The 25,179-nt window shown below is 43.2% G+C and overlaps 1 protein-coding gene across 1 annotated transcript in view; it reads right to left on the minus strand.

Annotated features, from left to right (window-relative positions):
* Nucleotides 1-3,140: 3,140 nt before the first annotated feature.
* LOC119953093 (BUB3-interacting and GLEBS motif-containing protein ZNF207-like) overlaps nucleotides 3,141-25,179 on the minus strand; it is a 30,528-nt gene continuing 8,489 nt past the window's right edge. Inside the window, 11 exon segments of the mRNA XM_038776929.1 lie at nucleotides 3,141-3,529; nucleotides 4,540-4,732; nucleotides 6,186-6,348; nucleotides 6,521-6,763; nucleotides 7,238-7,342; nucleotides 7,638-7,786; nucleotides 13,498-13,542; nucleotides 20,693-20,796; nucleotides 21,472-21,547; nucleotides 22,036-22,209; nucleotides 23,646-23,784. Of these exon segments, the coding sequence (XP_038632857.1) occupies nucleotides 4,563-4,732; nucleotides 6,186-6,348; nucleotides 6,521-6,763; nucleotides 7,238-7,342; nucleotides 7,638-7,786; nucleotides 13,498-13,542; nucleotides 20,693-20,796; nucleotides 21,472-21,547; nucleotides 22,036-22,209; nucleotides 23,646-23,784 (1,368 nt within the window). The 3' untranslated portion in view covers nucleotides 3,141-3,529; nucleotides 4,540-4,562.

Below are 25,179 nucleotides of genomic sequence, written 5' to 3' on the forward strand. Positions count from 1 at the left end.
ACTAATTCTTGCAGAGGGTTGCGAACCTGTGGAATTTGCTACCCCCGTGCGTGGTGGATGCTGGGACAGTGAGTAAATTGGAGGAGCAAGACAGATTTTTAATTGGTAATGGATTGAGAGATTATGGAGGATGGGCAGGATGGTGGAGCTGAGGCCAGAGTGGGATCAGCCATTATCAAATGGCAGAGCAGACTCAATGGCCAAATGGCCTAATTCTGCTTCTATATCTTATGAACTTATAAGAAAGATGAAGGAGCTGTGCTCCGAAAGCTAGTGATTTGAAACAAAGCTGTTGGACTTTAACCTAGTGTTGTAAGACTTTTTACTGTGCCCACCCCAGTCCAACGCCAGCATCTCCACATTATAAGAAAGAACACAGAGGTAGTATGATTTAAACAGTATTACTTGGTTGGGGAGGGTGCACAATTCCTTGAAGGGCAAGCTGATGAGCCATTTAAGAAATCCCACAAGATACTTGGTTTTACAAGAACAAATAAGTCATGTTTTACAAATCACTAGTTAGGCCTCAATTGGCATATTCATGCCATTCTGCCACCACTTGGTGATACGTAGTGAGAGACTTCAGTTATGTGGAGGGATATGGGAAGTTGGGATTGTTCTTCTTGGAACAAAGAGGGTTAAGGAGAGCCCCAATAGAAGCATTCAAAATTGAAGTGTTTTGATAAAGTAGCAAGAAACTGTTTCCTTTGACAAATGGGTTGGCAACCAAAGGTCACAGATTTCAAATAATTGGCAAAAGAATAAGAGGGGAAATTATTTTAAAGGGCTCTGACAATTTGGAATGCATTCATTACCTGAAAGAGTGTGGACATATGCAATTGGACATATACTTTGAGAATCAATGCGCAGGGTTATGGGGGAGGGGAGAAATGGGCAGATGACTAAATTGAGCTAGAGTCAAATGGTCCCCCTTTGTGCTGTAAGATCCGATATGAAAATTACCATTGATCAAGTAGATCTCATAAGTCATATCTTTTCCAGAAACACATGCGCCCAAATTTGAGTGGACAGCAGGGTTTCTGCTGCTCAATTAAGATTTGCTTGTCTAAAGTTGACTGGTGCATCTTTTGCATGTGCAAGAAGCAAAATGGAATGAAGCGTCTTCCGATGCTGATCAGGACAAAATTCCACAACAAAGGTACACAGAAAAAGTCAGCTTAATTAAATGTACACGGAGGTGTACATTAGGCCTGTCCTGCATTTTTGACACCCAAGTAGCACAGGAGTTTTAAATGCAAACTCCTACCCTTATTCTGTAATAGTCAGTGCTCAAGTATCTCTTTCTTTTAAACAACTCAATTGACTCTGCATGAGCAATTTTCCAGGAGATGGGGTGGTGGGGGAAGGAGGTGCTCTCAATATTCTTATAGCCCTGCACGTGATGTATTTCAAAATCCACTTTCAGCCAGCTTGGTAGTAATTTGAATTGTCTCCTGGTTCTGAAATCCCTACCGAGAAGAGATGTTGAATATTAAATGCCCCACACACTCAAATCACACGCAAATGATAACCTGAATCTGTCTGGGATGCCATGTAGATAAGTGGTCCCTTCTTAAAAAAATACTCTGCTGCGAAATGTAATGAGCAATTCAACTAACAGTATAGCAGCAATAATGGTCGTCGCCCATCATTTATTGAGGAAAAAATAGTTTCCAAAAGATTAAACTACGCGTTGGCTGCAGATGCATATAGAACATAGAACAGTACAGCACAGAACAGGCCCTTCGGCCCTCGATGTTGTGCCGAGCAATGATCACCCTACCCAAACCCACGCATCCACCCTAATTGTAACCCAACAACTCCCCCCCTTAACCTTACTATTAGGACACTACGGGCAATTTAGCATGGCCAATCCACCTAACCCGCACATCTTTGGACTGTGGGAGGAAACCGGAGCACCCGGAGGAAACCCACGCACACATGGGGAGGACGTGCAGACTCCACACAGACAGTGACCCAGCCGGGAATCGAACCTGGGACCCTGGAGCTGTGAAGCATTTATGCTAACCACCATGCTACCGTGCTGCCCCTTTTTTGCATGTTTTTGTGATCAGGACAGAATCTCAATGGTCACCTAATAATTATTCTTGGAACATTTTAGGAAACAAAATTTGCAGTGATTGTTTGGGACAGGTTTCAATTTCAGTTCTATTTCATTGGCTGGGGTTGGATATTTAAAACCAATTCAATTCAAGCAACAAGCTCACTATGGTTAAACCTCGCCTCCAAGTCTTTATACATAGTGTAGGTTACGACATTTAACAACAGTCCGACCTCGAAGTTCAGAGGTCAGTGCAACCCAAGCAATGTCCCACTTGCCAGATACAAGGAAATGAAAATTTAAAAAGCTAGGCACAAATCTGAATGTGCATAATCTCTAGATAAGAATATGACCCCCACCAGTTTCTCCATCTGTGGACTGTAGAAAACGATTTAAAAAGGGAAAAATAACCACAAATATTTAAAGTTTAGGTACATGGTAGAAGTAAACCGTAATCCAATCTCTGCAAGCATTAGGCTCCCATATCCAGCAAATAGCACTTCGCTCCAAAGTCAAATACAATCACAATACAATACAGTTGTTACTAAAAATAGATTTTATAAAAAAGGGCCTTCACCAAACTTGCTACAAGTTTGGGGACAGAGAAATCCAACAGCCATTAGAAGCTGTGAAAGCCCCTGGAAAGGAATAAAATGAAATCTGACTTGCCTCAGACTGAGAGGGCAATAACATTCAGCCTCAGCCTGTCCATGGCAGGGCTACAGGAAGGAAGAAATAAATTCCAATTTTAGCAAAATGTTAGGGTGGTCAATTTCTACATCCATAAACCATGCATTCACGCCACAATCTTTCCAGAAAGGTTTTAAATATAGTCTTTTTTCTTTGTTGCTTTACTGACCTAGTTTCCCCACGAATATGAATAATTTAGCATATACTGGTCTAATATAAAGCATGCAGAGAGATATACAGATATATACAGGGTTTGTTCATTCCAAAAGCATAACCAATAAAATCCCCCTCCAATGCTTTTACTTTTATTTTTGCATTGAATCACAGCAACATGCAGTGGTACAAACCTTGAGGCAGTGATCCACAGCTGGTCATGAATAAAGCAACATTAATGTTTCCATCAAGTTTTATTACAATGAGCTTTACAACAGTACAGAAATTAAGAAATCAGGTACGACCTATGTAGGTTCAAAATGTTTTTTGTACCCTGGATACGGGGTACGTTAAACAGTTACATAATCAAAACTCAACTGAACAGGTATGTGGTGCTGCAACAAGCAATTGCACCAGAAGCCCTCACCAAACAATGTTGGGGACAGTAAAGTCCAACAGCACCTAAAGTGCTGCGAAGGCCTCACTTTTGTTTTTAATACAAAAGCAAATTTTAATTTACAGAACTTGCCTTTAAAGGTGGTACTGTACGTTCATGTAACTCCAGCGCCTTCAATATTTTTATATATAAATGGACCATATTTATTATACTTCACTTCTAAAAACCTAGATGAAACATGAGAAAAGAAGCTATACAACATGAATTGCAATTACATGGGGGGGGGGGGGGGGGAGAGAAAACAGTGTGGGAGGGGGAGGAGCGCGGAGGAAAGCGCTGGAGGAGGGGGACGGGGGAAAAGGGCACGGAGGAGAGAGAGGGAGGGGAAAGGGTGCAGGAGGAGGGAGGGGGAAAAGGGCACGGGAGGAGAGGGAGGGGCGCGGGAGGAGAGGGAGGGGCGCGGGAGGAGAGGGAGGGGCGCGGGAGGAGAGGGAGGGGCGCAGGAGGAGAGGGAGGGGCGCAGGAGGAGAGGGAGGGGCGCAGGAGGAGAGGGAGGGGCGCAGGAGGAGAGGGAGGGGCGCAGGAGGAGAGGGAGGGGCGCAGGAGGAGAGGGAGGGGCGCAGGAGGAGAGGGAGGGGCGCAGGAGGAGAGGGAGGGAGGGGAAAGGGTGCAGGAGGAGGGAGGGGGAAAGTGCACGGGAGGAGAGGATGGGGCGCAGGAGGAGAGAGAGACGGGGAAAGGGTGCAGGAGGAGGGAGGGGGAAAGGGCACGGGAGGAGAGGGAGGGGCGCAGGAGGAGAGGGAGGGAGGGGAAAGGGTGCAGGAGGAGGGAGGGGGAAAGGGCACGGGAGGAGAGGGAGGGGCGCGGGAGGAGAGAGGGGGAGGGGAAAGGGTGCAGGAGGAGGGGGAAAGGGCACGGAGGAGAGGGAGGGGCGCAGGAGGAGAGAGGGGGGGGGAAGGGTGCAGGAGGAGGGAGGGGGGAAAGGGCACAGGAGGAGAGGGAGGGGGAAAGAGCAAACGGAAACGCATCAAGATTTTGCTTTTCAAGAGTATGCTTTTCTTTTCCCCACTATTGAGGTAAAACAAACAGCAGGTCCTGGGGTTTTGCAAGTGTTGTGGTCATCATTAGCAGGCAGGAAGAGGTTTACCAGGTTTTTCTTAAAAAATGTTAAAGTCACTTATATTCACTGAAGCTTGTCTAGTTAACAGCAAGTTGAGAAAAGGTTGAATCTCCAAACCTATTAACGTAGGTACACCAACTTCAGTAGCGGCCCCCTTGTGACATTACTGGAGGCCTCATTCCTGACATTCCCATTGGCGGCCGAGGGGGTCCACCCTGGTAAGGGGGCACCATTGGAGGTCCTTGTCCATAGGGAGGCATGCCACCAGGGAGGTAACCTGGCATACCTTGTGGAGGGCCACCAAACTGACCTGAAAGTAAAGAAAATAGGGCTTGTAAGTACAAACAATTGTGAACAGTCAAGTACGACAAATTTTACAACAGGGCAAAAATAAATTTATATGAGCTTAACACCACTTTTTGACTGATTGGTATTGCATCCTGGTGTATTTCTGACCTCATTACAGCCTTGGTTCAAACATGGATGAAACAGCTGAATGTCAGAGGTGAGGTGAGAGTAACTTCCCTTGACATCAAGGCAGCATTTGACAGAGTATGGCATCAAAGAACCCTAGCTAAACTGGAGTCAATGGGAATCGGGGGAGGAAACTCGCCGCTGGTTGGGAGTCATATATGGCACAACTGAAGATGGTTGTGGTAGTTGGAGGTCAAACAACACAAGTTCCAGATCATCCCAGCTCCAGGACATCACTCCAGGAGTTCCTCAGGGTAGTCTCCTAGGCCCAACCATCTTCAGCTGCTTCATCAATGGCCTTCCTTCCATCATAAAGTCAGAAGTGAAAATGTTTGCAGATGACTGCATAATGTTCAACACCATTTGTGATTGCTCAGACAATGAAGCAGCCCGTGTCCAAATGCAGCAAGACCTGGTCAATTTCCAGGCTTGGGCTGGCAAGCGGAAAGTTGCATTCGCTCCACACAAATGCCAGGCAATGACCATCTCCTACAAGTGAGAGGATCTACCCATCGCCCCATGACATTATCACTGCTGAATCTCATGGAAACCTTTTGTTTTGAAATTCCCTCATTCTAAATCTCGCCACCAGCTAGAAACATGCTCTCTGCACCTACACTATCAAGTCCCCTCAGAATCTTGTGCGTTCCAACAAGATCATCTCTTATTCTTCTAAATGTCAATGAGCATAGGCCAGCGGTGAAGGGATTTGATACAGTAAATGCTGTTTCGAGTGACAGAAGGGTGGGAAACCAGAGGACATGAATTTGATGGTTACTGGCAAAAGAACCAGAAATGTCATGAAACATTTTTTTGATATACAGCTGGTTGTGATCTGGAATGCACTACCATAAAATGGTAGTGAACAGTTATTCAATAATGACGTTCAAAATGGTAGTGAATAATGGAGGGGAAGATGGAGGGGCAACTAAATGGATAGCTCTACCAAAGGGCCACACCAGCACAATGGACGGGATGACCTTTGTGCTGTTTCATGCTTTGATCTCTGCACTATTAGGATTTCAAACTAGACACCATTAATTCAATTTTGTTTATAAACCTGCATATTTCCATTGGTACTGACTGCATTTACTCATGCCACACAATGAACCCTTTATTGTACACAGCTTATCAAAATCAGTGGTTAGCTGCAGAAGTCGTATGCACCTGGGTGCAAAATTAACATGGGCCTCAAGTCATATGGAGTACATCTTGGGCCTCTTAATAGTAGCAAATATAAATAAACCACAATTGCTAAACCTACAGAAAGACAGAAAAATGTTCCTAACCTGGAGGTGGCATGGGAGGCCTCATTGCTGGTTGCTGAGGTGGCATTCCTTGTTGTGGTGGCATCATGCCACCCATTGGCCCAACTGGTGGCGGCCCCATAGGTGCCTGGCCTTGCCGGGGGATATTGCGCTGGTACTTTGGAAACTGAGCTCTCCTTTCCTCCTAAGGGGGAAGAGGAAAGAAAATTGCACCAACACATTATTTCTCTTTAAAAGAAAACTAACTTTTAACAAAAATGCGCTACTGAATTTTCTATTAGTGTGGCACAGAAATTAGATCCAGTTAAGACAGAAAGGTTTTAATTAAATGATTAGAGAATGGCCCATACACTTACCAGTGATATATCCTCATCTGGATGGATCAACTTACTAGTTGCACTAGTTGTGGTTAGAGTAGCAGGCTTACTAGTTACAGGGATGGGTGGCTTAGCTGCAGAACTGTTCGACGTGCTGGTGGCAGTAGCTGTTGACTGCGTGTATGCTGGGAATGTGGGTTTTGGAGGTTCTGCAGTAGTGGCTGGCGTACTGTTGAGGGGTTTAAAATCTGTACCCACAGGTCCGGAGACAGACTGCTGGCTCTGTTGAATCAACACCGCAAAAGTTAATTACTTGCAAATCCAAAAAATCTAAATCAAAATGAAGCCTCAAGCAAAGCAGTTTAATTTTCCAAATAACATGCTATTCTAAAAATTGCAGGTTTACAAGTTTCAATTGTACTGACAATTCAAATTAAGTATCCTCAAAAGTGTCAGGAGAATAAAAAAAGGTGTGAAATTAAAAAAAAAATTCTGGCTCAATTTAAACTGGCAAACCTTCTCTGCATCAGATGTAAAAAGCTGCTGGATGTTTCTTGGTGATTGCTTTTTATTTTAAATATAAGATTGCTAACTCTACAAAGTAGTACAGCACACTACACCAGATTTAGCATTACACAGCCCATACACACTCCAAAAGCCTCTAAAGCTAGTTTATAGCATGCTCAAGAATTATTCTGGCAGGTGAAGCACTGTGAATTAGTCTAACACCAGAACAGATGGTGACTGCCTGCGTACTTGTGCTGCACTAGGAAACAGAGGTTTAGAGGAAGTTGAGAGATTTGCCGAATTTGATGAAGCTGTAGTGGAGGTTGTAGTTGTGCTTGAAACACGAGTCCCCATCTGAAGCATAAAAAGAGCAGACAGTGAAAATCCTCAACAGCTGCCAGTACGCTACACTAAAAGGGTGACTGTCAGACATTCAATGCATTAAAACCTAGAGGAATTTAAGTTTCCTATAAACATTTTACAACTTACCCTGAATAAATGCATCCCTAGTCTAAGTATCAACTGCAATGAATTATGACCAGATAACTACTAATGTTATTCACACACTGGGAAACAATTGTGGCATTCAGATATTACATTAGTTAAAAGGACTTTCTAGCACTGATCATATATGTCAGCAAGCACTTACTTGGCCAGCACTGGGGAAGAGTGGCTTTGAGATAGGAGGCTGTGGACCAGGTCCAGGTAGTGGTGGTCTATTGGGTAGACCAGGTACAACCACTGGCTGTGACTGGGTCATTGATGGCCCTCCTGGACGGGGAACAGGTGGTGGCATACCTGAAAGAGTACAAGAAAACTGTTCAAAGGATGTGAGACAAAACTGAGACTTAGCAGAACAGTTAGGTTACGAATGTGCAATTCTACTTCGTTGTTCCACAATGCTTATTAATACAAAGAATATTGTTCAGATGATCTAGTTCCTTTAGAACTTAATGGCAAGTAAATTAACAGCTATTGAAGTAATTGGAGACAGTAACTGATTATTGGATTTTGTCACACTTATTGAAACCATAAATTACAAATCATAAACCCAGTTCCACCCATTTTTTTCAATAAAAATGGCATTGAATGCCCTGTACTAGCTGCATCTTCAAGTATTTACCAGAATAAATATGGCCCCGTATTTACAAAATGAATGGCTTATAGTGAAAATGAAATCGTTCAGCCAGGAACAGGGACCTTTCTGCACATGTGTTTTAAATTAGTGCGGAGGTAATAAAAGGTAGTGTGATTTAGGGTATAATTCACAGGGGCACATAAAAGCAAATAAAGGTTTTTAATTTGTACAAGATATTGGCACAGCTAAAATTGTAATAAAAACAAAGTGCTGAAGAAGTAACATTGGACTTGAATTGTTAACCCTTTCTCCCCACATTCTGCCAGACCTGCTGAGTATTTCCAGCACTTGTTTTCCATTTATTCCACAATTGTAATATTAGCATCGGCAGTATTTTGTTTTTATATTAATGTTCTAATATCAACTGTGGCTTTGGACAGTCAATTACAGGATAAGTGTTATATTCATTATGTGGAGATGCCGGTGTTGGACTGGGGTGAGCACAGTAAGAAGTCTTACAACACCAGGTTAAAGTCTAACAGGTTTGATTCAAACACGAGCTTTCGGAGCGCAGCTCCTTCCTCAGGTGAATGTTATTCATTGTAAGGGTACAATAAAGATTAATTAAATTAAACCAAAAGGAGTTTGTTCTTTTTAAAGCTTCTTTCATTCATTTGTCCATGAGATGTTACTCCAAAGCCAGCATTTACTGCCAATCTCCAAATGTCCTTGAGAAATTGATGAACTGCCTTTTTGGATCAATGTGGACCATATGGAGGGAATTCCAAAATGTTAACATTATGACAGTGAAGAACATGAGCAGCAGGACAAGGAGAAAAACAGATGGCAAGAGTTAAAAATGTGAAAACTTGATCTTGAAGAGAAAAGGATGTTGAGGAGAGGGATGGAGAAAGAGATAGAGAGCTTCAGAGAAAGAAAGCTGTGTTAACCGCCTAAAGTGAAACTTAAGAAAGGAGAGTGTGATTCAGATGGTTACTTTGATTCCTTTGAGAAATTTTATTTTTACATTTGAGGCTGGTAGCTAAATTCAGAGGATGAAGTTGAAAGATATTTCACCTCATTTGAAAAGATAGCTGTGAAATTGAAATGGCCAAGATATCCTTGGGGTTTTCACGTTAAAGTGTTTTGTTAGGTACAGCGATGAATGCAAGCTTATCAGAGAATCAGTTTGCAGATTGAGATAGTTAGGAAGGCAATATTTAATGCTTATGAACTTGTCCCTGAAGCTTATGAGTTGAAGTTTAGAACTATAAGAAACAGGTCTAACCAAACTCTCGTCGGGTTTGCAAGAGAAAAAGAAGTCCCATGGGATGAAAATTAGACGAGACTTTTGAAAACTAAGAGTAGTAATGATTTTGGAAGAATTTAGAGACAGCTTTGCAGTAAACAAAGGCACATTCAGATGAGACACAAAATAAAAAGATCAGGGAAGCTGCTATTTTAGCTGACATATTCGCACAACAGTTGTCAAGAAAAGATCATATGGAAATTAGCAGGGAAATTGGTGGTGTAGGAAACCTAGTGACGGTAAAAATATTAGTAACAAGGAAGGATGCCAGTTGACTAACGATGGAAAAGTGGGACATAAATCTGAAAAAAAGGTAATATGTTATCATTGAAATGAGACTGGACACACAAGATCAAATTATTGGAGGTTAAATGTGAAATTTATTTCAGTAATAGCGATTCAGAAGAGTTATGTGACTAAGAGTCACTGCGGGCTCAGACTTGGTCCAGGACACACCAAAAGGAAGGATTAGTGCTAGAGAAGTGGGAATGTGTTCATTGTATACCCAAGGAAATTCTGACGGGCAGGTCACAAAGATGTTTAAAGAATTTATATGCAATGGGAAAGTATACCCATGTGTGCAGGAAAGAATGGAGGGAGCGGCAGGCAGCACAGTGGTTAGCACTGCTGCCTGTGGCACTGAGGACCGGGATTCAGATCCCGGCCCTGAGTCACTGCCCGTGTGGCGTTTGCGCACTCTCCCGGTGTCTGTGTAGGTTTTACCCCCACAGCCCAAAGATATGTAGGTTAGGTGAATTGGCCCCTTAATTGGAAAATAATTGCACTCTAAATTTATTTTAAAAGAAGGAAAAAAGGAAAGAATAGGAAATGTTAAGATTTTAAAGGACATGGGGGCTAGTCAGTCCTTGATGTTAAAGGATAGTGCTATCTGTTGTCCAGAAGGGTTATTGCAGGACAGAGTATTAATTAGGGGAATTCACAGAGAAGCCAAACCTATCCCGTTGTGTACAATAAATTCAAGAAATAATTTGAAAACAGGAAAAGTAATTGCTGGGATAATGGAGAAATTGCCCGTGCAATTTATAGGTCACAGATATTGACAATATCTACTATAGTAGTGCATTTGCAATCAACAGAGATTTTACAGAAAGAACATCCTGTTTCCAGATTGTGTAATGATAAGGTCACAAGTTAAACAGGAAGAATCTGACAGGGGGAGGGAAATTAAAATTCAACGAGCTGGATCTGTATCTGAGATTACTCAGGAGAAGAAGGTTGGAGAGAAAGAGACTGAAGTGTTATTCTGTGAAATTACTAGTGTTATAGCAGCAAGATCCCAGCATACTCCCCGGACCTGTAAAACCTGACTGTGAAGTGCTGCCCATACTATCTTCCACGTGAGTTCACTTCAGCCATCGTCACAACGGTCTACATCCCACCCCAGGCAGAAGTGAAGGCGGCGCTGGACGAACTGTACACAGTTATAAACAACTACGAAACAGAACCCCCGGAGGCATTGTTCATCGCGGCCAGGGACTTCAACAAGGCCAACCTCAAGAGTGTACTGCCAAAATTCCACCAGCACATCTCCTGTCCCACCAGGGGCCACAACACTCTTAAGCACTGCTACTCAAAAGTCAAGGGCGCCTACCATTCCATCCCCTGACCGCACTTTGGGAAATCAGATCATAAGACGGTGCGCTCATTCTCCCAGCATACAAGTAGAAACTCAAGCGGGAGAATCCAGCTAAGGTCGTGCAGTGCTGGTCCGAGGAAACAGAAGAGCTCCTACGTGACTGCTTGGAGACAGTGGACTGGTCCATATTTAAGAACTCAGCGACCAACTTTAATGAGTGTGCCGGCACCATCACATACTTCATCAGCAAACGTGTGGAAAACTGTTGCGTGCCAAAGGAAGCAGTATGTAGATTCCCCAACTGGAAACCATGGCTCAATCCCGTGATTGACTCCCTACTGAAGGACAGGTCTGAGGCATTCAAGTCAGGCAACCCTGATCTATACAAGAAATCCAGGTACGACCTCCGCAAAACCACCTGAGAATATCAGACAAAGCTAGAGTCACAGACTAGTATTACAGACTCCCGGCGGTTGTGGTAAGGCCAAGCAGTGTCTCCAGCAGCAGCGCAGCACCCCTCCCCGATGAACTCAATGCATTCTATGCTTGGTACGAGCAGGAAACTAACAATCCGCTGTTGAGTGCCCCAGCAACCCATAACACACCCATACCCACCATCACAGCTTCCAAAGTCAGATCGGCTTTCATGAAAGTGAACCCTCGGTAGGTGACGGGTCCAGACGGGATCCCTGGTTGTGCACTCAGAGCCTGCGCGGGCCAGCTGGCAGGTATGCTCACGGACATCTTTAACCTGTCCCCACTTGCTTCAAGACGACCACCATCATACCGATGCCAAAGAAGAACCTGGCAACGTGCCTCAATGACTACCGCCCGGTGGCCCTGACTTCAATCGTAATGAAGTGCTTTGTGAGGCTGGTCATGAAGCGCATCACCTCCATACTCCCAGAACACCTCGATCCACTGCAATTCGCATACCACCGCAACCAGTCTACAGCAGATGCCATCTCCCTGGCCCTACACTCATCCCTAGAGCATCTCGACAACAAACACTCCCACATCAGACTCCTATTTATTGACAACTGCCCCGCCTTCAACACCATAATCCGAGCCAAGCTCATATCAAAGCTCCAAAACCTAGGATTTGGCTCCTCACTCTGCAACTGAGATCCTCGACTTTTTTTTAAAAATTTAGATTACCCAATTATTTTTTCCAATTAAGGGGCAATTTAGCGCGTCCAATCCACCTACTCTGCACATTTCTGGGTTGTGGGGGCGAAACCCACGCAGACACGGGGAGAATGTGCAAACTCCACACGGACAGTGACCCAGAGCCGGGATCGAACCTGGGACCCCGCGCCGTGAGGCAACAGGGCAAACCCACTGCACCACCTTGCTGCCCATCCGAGACTATTGTACCCGCCTCAAACATCACCTGCTTATTGATCAGGATCGTGACCCCACTAGTCCCGAGTGAAAGACCTGACTGACCCAGCTTTTCCTCAATCTAATCTGGTCAGTTACTCCAAGGTGCGTCTCCTGCAACATTACCACATCCGCCTTCAGCACCCAAAGATGCGTGATATCAAGAGAAGGGTGATGGCACTGTGTACCTCAACGGCTATGGGCCCTGACAATATTCAGGCAATAATACTGAAGACTTGTCAGAACTTGCTGTGCCCTTGCCAAGTTGTTCCAGTACAGCTACAAAATTGGCATCTACCCAGCAATGTGGGAAAATTGCCCAGGGATGTCTTGTACACAAAAAGCAGGACAAATCCAACCTGGCCAATTACCGCCCTATCCGTCTACTCTCAATCAGTCGAGTGATGGAAGAGGTCATCACAGTGCTATCACCCTTGGCAATAACCTGCTTACTGGCGCTCAGTTTGTGTTCTGCCAGTGTCACTTAACTCCTGACCTCATTACAGCTTTAGTTGAACTGTGGACAAAAGAGCTAGGTCCAACCATCTTCAGCTGCTTCATCAGTGGCCTTCCTTTCATCATAAGGTCAGATGTGGGGATGTTTACTGATGATTGTACAATGTTTAGCACCATTCATGACTCCTCAGACAATGAAGCAGTTCACATGCAAATATAGCAAGACCTGGACAATCTCCAGGCTGGGCTGACAAATGTCACGTAATATTTGCGTCACATAGTTCCAAACAATGACCATCTCTGATAAGAGAGAATCAAACCATCGCCCCATGACATTCAATGGCATTACCATCACTGCACCCCCACTATCAATATCCTGGGGATTAGCATTGACCAGAAACTGATGTGGCCAAGCCACATAAACACTGTGGTCAGAAGACCGGGTCCGAGGCTAGCAATTCTCCGACAAGTATTTCACCCCTACTCCTCAAAGCTTGTCCACCATCTACAGGGCACAAGTCAGGAATGTGATAGAATGCTCCACAGTTGCCTGGATGGGTGCAGCTCCAACAACACTCCAGAGCTTGACACCATCCAGGACAAAGCAGCCCCGTTTGATTGGCACCCCTTCACTGACACAGTAGCAGCCATGTGTATCATCTATAAAATTTACTGCAGGAACTCACCAAGTTTCCTTAGGAGGCACCTTTCAAACCCACAACCACTGCCATCTAGAAGAACAAAGATAGTAGATACATGAGAACACCACTACCTGGAGGGTCCCCTCGCCATCTTGGAGATATTTCTCCTTTCCTTCACTGTCACTGGGTCAAATTCCTGTAACTCCTTCCTCCCATAGTGGATGTACCTACATGACGGACTGCAGTGGTCCAAGAAGGCGACTCACCACCAACGTCTCGGGGGCAATTGGGGTGGACGACAAATGCTGGCCTAGTCAGCAAAGCCCACATCCCGCAAATGAATAAAGAAACAACTAAATTCCGCACACCACGTTTGGCTAAATCTGTTTCCTGCAGCTTATTTACACCAATTGCTTTGTGTGACTGCGATGGCTTTTTCAAATCACCATGACACTTTTCTGTATCACAGTTGGATTCCTAAGCACTTCAGTGTCCAATTTAATTAGAAAAATGTCAATTTCAGATTTCTTAATTTCTGCCCCCTTTCCTTATTTATAGCTACCAGTATCTTCTTCTGGTTATCCTCCCCTGTATTTTTAAAGCATATTTGTAAGACACACCCTCTGACCTATATTTCTATCTCAGTTAATTACTGAGTAAGTAGCTTACCTCGCTCCATCTGTTTTCAATGTGATATGGTCCACTAGACCTTGCCTTTAATTGTTCGTCATACACTGGCAACAATACTGACACCTTTTTCCCAGCCACAAAACAAGTCTGCTCTTATCTGCCCTTGCCTTCATCACTTGCTGTGAGAGCTTTAAATGTTCCTTAGCTAACTTGCATGCCCTACAAAATCTTTTTCTGAATTTTGTCACATAATCTAGGAGAGTAGTTTCAGAACTTTGGCTCATTCACTTCTGTATCAACTTGAGTGGTCCCCTTCATTCGTTAAAAAAGTTTGTTCCAATTAAGGGACAATTTAACGTAACCAATCCCTGTACACTTTTGGGCTGTGGGGGTGAGACCCACGCAGACACGGGGAGAAGGTACACGCTCCACATGGACAGTGACCCAAGGCCGGATTCGAACCCGGGTCCTCAACGCCGTAGTCCAGCTAACCACTGTGCCACGTGCCGCCCCATTCGGAGTATTCCTAATAGCAAACAACAACATCACCTTAACTGCTTTATTCCCAGATTGTTTGAACAGCTGTGACATGAAAGTCAAACCCTGAACTGATTTCTTTTTTTGGTAGTCCATATCTTAGAACATAGAACATTACATATCTTGTAAAGAATTTGATCTATTCCTCTAAAAATTACTATGCTTTAATCTTTCGCAATGGTATTGCTTCTGAAAACTTGGGACTCATTTTGATTGTCAGCAAATATTGATTCCCACTTTTAGTCTTGGGATGGGGTCCTACACAGTCCTGTTAAAGGGTTCCTCAAACGCTGAAATTGGAAGGGAAGATGTAGGAGTAATTACTGCATGAGTTTTGTCTATCAACTAACTTGTTTGACAAACTTTGACTACATCTTTATGTAGTCCAGACCAATCAAAATGATTTTGTACCTTAAACCTGATTATTCCTAAATGCCCATCATAGAATTTACAGTGCAGGAGGCCATTCGGCCCATCGAGTCTGCACCGGCTCTTGGAAAGAGCACCCTACCCAAGGTCAACACCTCCACCCTATCCCCATAACCCTACCCAACACTAAGGGCAATTTTGGACACTAAGGGCAATTTGTCATGGCCAATCCACCTAACCTGCACATCTTTGGACTGTGGGAGGAAACCGGAGTACCCGGAGGAAACCCACGCACACTCGGGGAGGATGTGCAGACTCCACACAGACAGTGACCCAAGCTGGAATCGAACCTGGGACCCTGGAGCTGTGAAGCAATTATGCTATCCACAATGCTACCGCGCTACCCGTTGAAATTTCATCTATTGAAATTTCATAAGTCACTCAGAATTTCATTCTGGTACCCATATGGTATCACTATATGGTCATCCTACCGCCCACTTTTCATCTGCCGGAACATCAGACAATCTCCATTTCCTTATGGACACATTTTTAGGGTAATCATGCTCTGGAATGCATTCTACTTCTATTTCAAGCTATCTGGTACAACTGCCTTATTGGATTGCATTTGTTTATTGTCACGTGTACCAAGGTACAGTGAAAAGTATATTCTGTGAGCAGATCATTAAGTACATGGGGAAAAAAAGGAAATAAAAGAAAATACATTATAGGGCAACACAAGGTACACAATCTAACTACATAACACCACCATCGGGTGAAGCATACAGGGGTGTAGTGTTAATGAGGTCAGTCCATAAGAGGGTCGTTTAGGAATCTGGTAACAGTGGGGAAGAAGCTGTTTTTGAGTCTGTGCCTGTTCTCAGACTTTTGTATCTCCATGACTTTTGGTCATGGGAGGGGACTTCAACACAGTTATTGACCCTGGCTTGGACCGGTCAAGCTCAAAAACGGTCAGGGTGCCAGCAATGGCAAAGGAACTAAAAGGGTTCATGGAGCAGATGGAGGGGGGTGGATCCATGGAGATTTAGGCAGCCGAGGGTGAAGGAGTTCTCCTTCTACTCACACATGCATAAAGTGTACGGATCGATTTCTTTATTTTGAGCAGGGCCTTACTGGCAGGGGTAGTGGACACGGTGTACTCGGCGATCACAATCTCAGATCGCGTTCCACACTGGGTAACCTGCAGGTTAATAAAGACAGTAACCAGCGCCTGCAATGGAGGTTAGATGTGGGACTTTTGGCTGACGAAGAGGTGCGCGAGCGGCTGAGGAAATGTATTCAGAACTAACTGCAGGTCAACGACACGGTGGAAATTTCAGCAGCGGTGGTCTGGGAAGCATTGACGGTGGTGGTCAGAGGGGAGCTGATCTCGATACGGGCCCATAGGGAGAAGGTGGACCGGGCAGAGATGGACCAACTGGTAAAGGAGATACTGCAGAACGATAGGAGGTATGGAGACACCCCAGAGGCAGCACTTTTAAGAGGAGGCTACAGGCGGAGTTTGGCTTGTTAACCACAGGGAGGGCAGTGGAGCAGCTGAGAAAGGCGAGGGGGGGCGATCTACGAGCATGGAGAGAAGGCCAGCAGAATGCTTGCACAGCAGCTTTGAAAGAGGGACGCGGCCAGGGAGATAGGGAAAGTAAATAACGGAGATGGGAACCTGATTGGAGATTCACCAGGGGTGAATAAGGTGTTTAGAGATTTCTATGGTAGGCTGTACAGATCAGAACCCCCTACAGGGCTGGAGGGATGAGGCACTTCTTGGAGGGGTTGAATTTCCCAATATTGGGAAAATTGGATATTGGGACCGATGTTGTTGAGAATGTTCGAGCCTGGATGACTCTTTGTCAGCTTTGACAAAGTCATCCAGAAACATTAGCTCCCTTCTCTCTCCAGTTCTGTAAGACCTGCTGAGATTGTCCAGCATTTTCTGGTTTTATTAATTAAGCTAGGGATTGAGTGTCTACAATGAGGATATCAAAGAAGTCTAGGAGTGAAAGGCATGTATTTGAAGTAAATATGGAGAGTTGAACTTTCTATCAGTAAATAAGCCACGAGTAAAAATTTGCATTGGGTGATAACATGCATCCATCGAATCCTGTCTACGCCTCTCGCTGCCTTGGGAAAGCGGGCAGCATAATCAAAGACCCCTCCCACCGGGTTATTCTCTCTTCCATCGGGCAGAAGATACAGAAGTCTGAGAACTACTAACAGATTCAAAATCAGCTTCTTCCCCAGTTATCAGACTCCTGACTGGCCCTCTTATGGACTGAACTGATCTCTCTACCCATCCTCTCTACTGTCGTACTACACTCCGTATCTTCACCCGATGCCTGTCTATTTACATTGTGTATTTATTGTATGTCCTATGTTTTTCACGTATGGAACGATCTGTCTGGACTGTATGCAGAACAATACTTTTCACTGCACCTCAGTACATGTGACAATAAATCTAAAACCTAAATGAGGATTTGGATTTTTAACTATTAAATTTCAATGCAAGGAAAAGGGGCCTTACAATTTCGAAATAGTCATAAATAAATAAGACACGGTTATTACATTTTATTTGACCCAGAAGTGGGGGCAATAAAGAGAACATTTAAAAAATAGATTCTGGGGAAGGCAAGTTTCAAAGAGCGAAGGACAACGAAATGAAGATGAAATAGCAAAAATATTCTCAAGGAGAGAAGCTGACAACTTTGGGGAGTGCCCATATAAGACCTTCTGGGGTGTTGCTCTGTCCTGGGAAAGAATGGTGAAGAGACAAACCAAGGCAGCTTTCCAGCAAACTGTTTTACAGAAAGCAGGGGTTGGTTTTAAAGTTTCTTGACTTTCCAAGCAGAGTGATGATATATCTTTCTGACTCAGAAGCAGGTTTGACTACTGGACTTTCATAGTTACAAATGAGGGGCAGTTGCCTAAAGGGAAGTCTCCAGGGGGAACGTTAGGCAAGCCTAATTTTAACTTAGGTGGGTTATGGGTTTAGGGTGGAGGCGTGGGCTTAAGCAGGGTGCTCTTTCCTATGGCATGTGCAGACTTGATGAGCCAAATGGCCTCCTTCTGCACTGTAGGGATTTTATGTTTTTTTATAATTTAAAGTATCCAATTCATTTGTTTTCCAATTAAGGGCAATTTAGCATGGCCAATCCACCTATCCTGCACATCATTAGTCTGTGGGAATGAGTCCCATGCAGACAGAGGGGAATGTGGAAACTCCACACTCAGCGCCATGAGGGTCCGGGTTCAATTCCAGCCTTGGGTGACTGTGTAGAAGTTTGCATGTTCTCCTCGTGTCTGCGTGGGTTTCCTCCGGGTGCTCTGGTTCCCTCCCACAGTCCAAAGATGTGCAGTTTAGGTGGAAGCCCCAATGGTTAAGTGGCATTATGGGTTTACAGGGATAGGGTGGGGGAGTGGGCCTAGTTGAGGTACTTTTAAGGCGGTTCGGTGTAGATTCAATGGGCCGAATGGCCTTCTGCACCGTGGGGATTCTATGAACTGTGTAAATAAAAGTTTACATTTTCTTTCGTTAATAAATATTTTAATTTAATGTTTAAAATCTTTAAAATGTTACTAGAACTTGTGGTCCAAAAATAAAATTTTGAGAAGTAGACCAAGTCTCCCTTTGGGATTTGGTTTGCATGGCAATTAACATCTGCCGGATCATAACAGCGAAATTAGAGTAAATTGTACCAATTGAGAACTTAGCACAAACAAACTTAATGATCCCTGCCTGTGCTGTAAACTCATCAGGTGACATCACAACATTATAATTTATGGACTAGTTCAAGAGAAAATAGTGATACAGCTTTGAACTGGAGATGTTGATGTTTAAGCCCCTTGATGGTATAGATCAGTTACAGTCTAACTGAATGGCAAACATTAATTAATGGGTCTAAAATGACATGGTCAACATGCATGGGTAGAACACTAACAAGTTACACACCACCCAGACTTCATGCTCACTTGATCAAAATCCTGAGACTCCTTACACAGCACTGTAGGAATATGTATAACACAAAGACATCAGTAGTATTAGAAGGCATGAGGCCCTTCCCAATCATAGAATTTACAGTGCAGGAGGCCATTCAGTCCATCAAGTTTGCACCAGCCCTCGGAAAGAGCACCCCACCCAAGCCACCCTATCCCGGTAACCCAGTAACCCCACCCAACTTTTTTTTTTGGACACCAAGGGCAATTTAGCATGGCCAATCCACCTAACCTGCACATCTTTGGACTGTGGGAGGATACCGGAGCACCCGGAGGAAACACACGCAGACACGGGGAGAACGTGCAGACTCCACACAGTCACCCAAGCCGCGAATCGAACCTGGGACCCTGGCGCTGTGAAGCAACAGTGCTAACCACTGTGCTACCGTGTTACCCCCCTAATGGCAACTAAGAATTGGCAATAAATGCGAGCATGCTCATATCCCCAGATTTATATATTATAAATGGCCTGTCTATTCCAATATCCAAGTCATCATTTTAGAATTAATTTGATGGGTTGCATGACATCTACCGCTGTTTTCTCTAACTAGGAAGTAGCCATCTAGTACGTGAACTACTCATACTCTTCTGTTTCAAATTGCAATACAACTGAATGGGATGTTTCTTTAGCTTTCTGGAATTCTGAAAAATTCTGGAAGAATCTCTTAATGCTATGGTTTTTATAGCTATGCCATCTGCAAGTCTCCAATTACCTTACATTGTAAAGTTCTTCCCAATGGTTTTTCCTCATTTCTCTACTCAGGTACTGTGGAAATTGTATCCTTTACAATGCGAGTGGATCTCCAGAGTAAGGGCAAAGCATATTTCCCTCCCAAGTGCTGCTGCAGCTGTGAGTATGGGGTCTGCAACTACATCAAATGGCAGTATGCAACAACAGCAGGCAGATCCGTGTCATTGAATGATTGAGACAGAATAAGGATCTCCAGACATGCGTCTAGATTTCTTGTTTGTTACTAAATTTTGCAGCATTTTACTATAAATACAGGAATTACTAGTTTTAAAAGCTGCCTTTTTTGTAGAAATTTGTTTTCCCAAATGACCTTATATAATTTATGAGTCATTGGAAGTCACTTGAGCCAGAAATTAAACATTTTTTAATTCCTTCAGGGGATGTGACACGGCCAATATTTCTTGTCCATCTCTAATTGCCCTTGAACCAAGTGGCTTGTTAGGCCATTTTGGAGGTCTGTGAAGAGTCATTACTGTGGACCTGAAATCACACGTAGGCCAGGGATGGACAGCAGATTTTGCCTTCCAGATGGATGTGTACGACAATTGATTATGGTTTTTATGGTCACTCTTACTAAGACTAGTTTTATATTGCAGATTTATTAATTGAACGTTAATTCCATCAGCTGCCGAGATGCAATTTGACATGCAACATGTCCCGAGAGCCTCTGGGTCACAAGTCCAGTGGCATTGCCACTATGCCAATATCCCCCCCCCCCCCCCCCCCCCCCCCCCCCAAGAGTGAAAATAAGCAACTAGAAAGGTGCCTGTATTTGAAACATCTCTTTAAAGAGAAATTGTTTGCCAAGTCAAAGTTGATTAATTATGTATTTTGCTAGATTTGGATATGTGGAAGTAAGTGATTAGGGAAGCAAGTGATTTTGGACACAACAGTACATTTTTACATTGCTCTAAATAATTTGATGTTAAGATTCTCTGTAATACAGACCTAAGTTGCCGCCAACCGTTTTCAAATACCCACCAGGGTGCATGCCTGGCATCATGGGTGGCATTCCAGGTCCTGGAGGCATCATTCCACCCATGGGCATCATCCTGTGATGACAAGAGTTAACATAAATCATATTCTGAAATTAGGTTGCGTATAAAAATACAAGTGCTCAATGAGCTTATTCAGTGTGCTGATTTGTAGAAAGCACAAAGACCCCAAACTGTGCTGATTTATTTTGGAGGGCTATAATTGACTTTGCAGGCCAAGTTAAGGGGAATGTCGGTGGAAGCCAGCAGAGCTCATGCGCCTATTGCTACCAGCAACTGTAACTTGAACTGTGTTGTATGGACACAGGGTCAGGTTAAGCAGTGATGCTCTCTAGAGTATTGACACTCAGTGTTGAGACTCACTGGTGAATAATTGGCACCCTGCAAAGGTGCGAAAACAGCATCCATGGAATCATAAACCAGCCAAGTCAAGGCAGCTCATAATTTGCTTAAAAAGAAACTCGTTAGTCCCTATTCACAAATTTAAATTGTTCTGATGCAGACATGAGTCAGATAAGAGACTGGATTGAATTTCATCTTTCTGAGGAAGCATCCTGTCCCATCTTTGTAGCGGGATGGGTGGGTAAATGGAGGATAGCAGGACCATTTTAAGACACACTGCTAGTATATAGATGACAATAACAGGGTGATATAAAAAATTTGCCTTTGTTAATATTGATCATTAAGACAATGCGATAAAGACAGTAACAGGTAAATATAGAGAACACTCACCCTGGAGGCATTCCTGGCATTCCAGGTGGCATTCCTGGCATCATGGGAGGAACACCTGGTACCACTGGTGGCATCCCTGGAGAAGAATAACAACAATGTAAAATATAAATTCACAAATAATCCTGGAATATCGCAGCACAGAGGAACCTGCCTAATGACTTTGCTCCAATAATATGATCAAGAATTAAACATTTGTTCTGGGGTAGGAAATTACTGAAACCAAATAAAATGTATGTACAGAAGATCTCCACTGGCATAGCTCATGAAGTCAGGACTGCTGAGATCAGGGGATGCTTAGAACTGCTTGTAAATTCCAGGCTCCAGATCAGTAATTGTGTTTTTTTTTTAATTGACTTGCTCCGAGGTCAGTACATGAATTCTGATATGACACTGACATTACAATGCAGGTTATGCTAACCTACAATGATTATACATATGCTCCCCTCTGGCCAGTGAGGACAACTGGAACTACAACAGGGATGGTATTGCTCAAGCTCAAACATCACCTCACATTTGTAGCATGAATCAGCAGTTTCTAAGAAAGAACAAGGTAGTTTGTGTCACCTGGAGGAATTCCTGGTGCACCCGTTACAGGGTGCATGCTCGACTGGTTCATACTTGAAACAAAGTTCTGTTGTGGCTGCATTCCTTGCTGCTGGTATGAAGTCCCAGCCTCTGCATCGTCGTCGTCAAACTCGTCAGAATCATCATCCTTCTGCTTCTTTTTTTGACTTTCCGCTGGTGAAAGATACAAGAATTTGAACACTTGTGCCTTAAAACAGCTTGGGAGGAAGTTCAGCATGACAGGTTTTTGTAATCAACTTTAGGCTCCAGTCAAGACATTTTCCTACTATAGGGTTCAATGTAGGGTAATGGGAGTACTCTGGTACCTCACCTGGGCAGCCACTTATTGCTGCCAAATTGGACAACTTGTTTCAATTGGTTTTTAGATCATAGCAGTCCAGATTTGTGTTTGCTATGGTGTATTACCAGCAGGATTTGCTGTTGTTATCTCTGACGCAATTACTCTCCTCTCCTCATTAAGCAAACCAAAGGCAGTGCTTCTACCCTCGCTGTGAGGGACGGAACCTGACACCACTCCTCATCTGAATGGCCTTTGTGCTACATTACAAAATGAACTTATTCACCAAGCCAATTTATAGATCGTAAAATTAGAATTCCAATCAACCAGGCACATGGGTACAATTTATACCAAGTTAGCTAGAGTGGTTAAAAACCCCTTAGCATCATTGGGTATTCAAGGGTGTCCAATTTAGTTCATTAATCAGTGATCCTACCGGAAAGGTACAAATGGTTGAAAACGGATCAGATATATCTGAATTTTCTCATTCACTCGAACAAGGTACAATGCAGGTGGAAACATAACCTAGCATTTAATACCACCACTCAGGGAATGAAAAACATAAATTAGAGCGAGTTAAAAAGTATATACACTCAACGGCAAAATTATTGTCAGTTACTATCAAACTCCCCAACCTACAAAAACGGGATGCAGTAATTCTTTCTTGCAGTCTGAATAAGGAATGAACAACACAGAGGGAAACACACTTTCTATTCACTAAAAGCAACTTGTACTTATAAAGCACCTTTGACATAATGATGCTAAGGCACTTCATAGGGTCATTGTAAAACAAAATATGACACTGAGCCACAGAGATTGAAGGGAGATGACCAAAATCTTGGCCAAAGAGGTAGGTTTTCAGGACCATCTTAAAAGAAAATGGAGCGACAGAAGCAGAGAGGGAATATATTCCAGAGCTTAGGCAACTAGGCGAAAAAAATGTGGATTGTGCATCGAGCGACAGCATAAGGGGCGTCATATTCTGGACGAAACATTTAAAGACGCCACATGCCTGTCCAGGTGGATGAAGATAATTCCATTATAGTGTACAGAGGCTTTGGGGAGACCTCCCAATGTCCTGACTAACATTATACCTCAATAGATATCACCGAAAATAAACTACTTTACTGCTATTTGGATGCACACAAATGGTTATTTTCTAACATTACAACAAATGTGCTTCATCTGCTGCAAAACTCCCTGATAGGAGCATATTATTTTATTTGGGAAAGGCTCTTATGAAAACAAAGTCCAGCTAGGACTTAATGCCATTAGAAAAGGCTCACAAGGTAGTGACCATCACACTATTTACCTTGTGTCTTTTGTTCAAGCAGTCGCCTCCTCTCCTCCATATCCTTTTCTGGAATTCCTTCCATTCCATAAATTTCTAATTCTATATCTGTTCTTCCTGGTATTGCATTTGGGACAGCATCTATTGTTTCCTTGTGAACCTACACCAGACAAAAATTATTTCACAAATTTCAAAAGCAGTTGAAAAAATACAACAAAACATTTAAACACAATTACCATGTAACCAAATAAAAATGACAACAGTAGTCACCCCAGTACCCTTAAGAAAGAAGAATCATAACGCAATCAGCACAGAAGACCATCCGGCCCACATTCCCTCATTGAAAAAGCTATCCAATTAGTTATGTGCCCCATATTTCTTCTCCCAAGTATGGATCCTTTCGAAAGTTAATGAATTTGCTCCCATCACCATTTCAGGTAATGCGTTCTAAAATTGAAAACCCAATTTCTCATTTTTGATTTGAAAATCTATAAAAGCTTCCCTTTATCTTCTCCGCTTAAAGAGAGAAACACAGTTCCACCACCTAACTGAAGTCCTTCATCATTGATATTGCTTTGGTGAATAAATTTCCTCTACACTCACTCCAAGCCCTTGACCTACTTCATAAAATATGGTGCCCAGGAATTAAGACAATAGAATTAGAAACAGAGTATCAACAAAAGAACCAGAGCTGAAAGGGGAGATTATTTTTCAACACAAGCATCCAAAGTTCTCAATTTTACAAACTAAGATTCGACAAGCAGCAACTGCTGGTTTTGGTGATGGCATTTTAAGGAATATAGTGATCAGACTGCCACAAATTAAGCAATCATATCAGATCAGCAATAAGACGCTAGTTCAGGATTAGATAGGTTTAGTAAGCAACCCAAAGTTCATTACTCATACTGTAGTGGAGAAGCTGCAGACACAGTGCGATCACTTTCATAACCCAATTATTCAAATGAGCTGTTTTACTTGGAAGGGTATTTGGTTACCCCTTCCAGGCAACGATTAAAAAGGTTAAAATGAACATCTGCACAGGTTACAGCCTATTCTGGCAGTATCAAAAAAAACATAACTCTTTGCACAAGAAAGAATTGAATCTTTCATATTACTCCAAGTCCAAGTTACACAAAATAAATATTGAAAACATTCTGAGCTCAAATTGAGCTTCTGGCCATTGCCACTTTAAAATAAGCAACCAATGAGCCAGCTTCTGATCCACTAAAATCGATAACCATGTTTTTTTCTGTGGCAAAATAAAACTGCAGCAAAATGAATCACTCATTAAGACATGGGATTTCAGTGCTTTAAAAGAAAATGGGTTTTTATATTCTATTTTTACGATCAAAAACTCCAGATAGCTAACAATTGACTCTTCCTAAACAGTTTAACTAATGTTGCATTCCCATCTATTTTAAAACTGGGGTTTTTCCAAATGAGCATATATTTATGCTACAGCTCTTCAGAGAGTAGCTGTACACGATTATTTTAAAATTAGAGGGTTTCTTTTTTAAATTTAGAGTACCCAATTCATTTTTTGCAATTAAGGGGC

Source organism: Scyliorhinus canicula, chromosome 18 (assembly GCF_902713615.1).
Source record: "Scyliorhinus canicula chromosome 18, sScyCan1.1, whole genome shotgun sequence".
In the NCBI taxonomy this organism is placed as follows: Eukaryota; Metazoa; Chordata; class Chondrichthyes; order Carcharhiniformes; family Scyliorhinidae; genus Scyliorhinus; species Scyliorhinus canicula.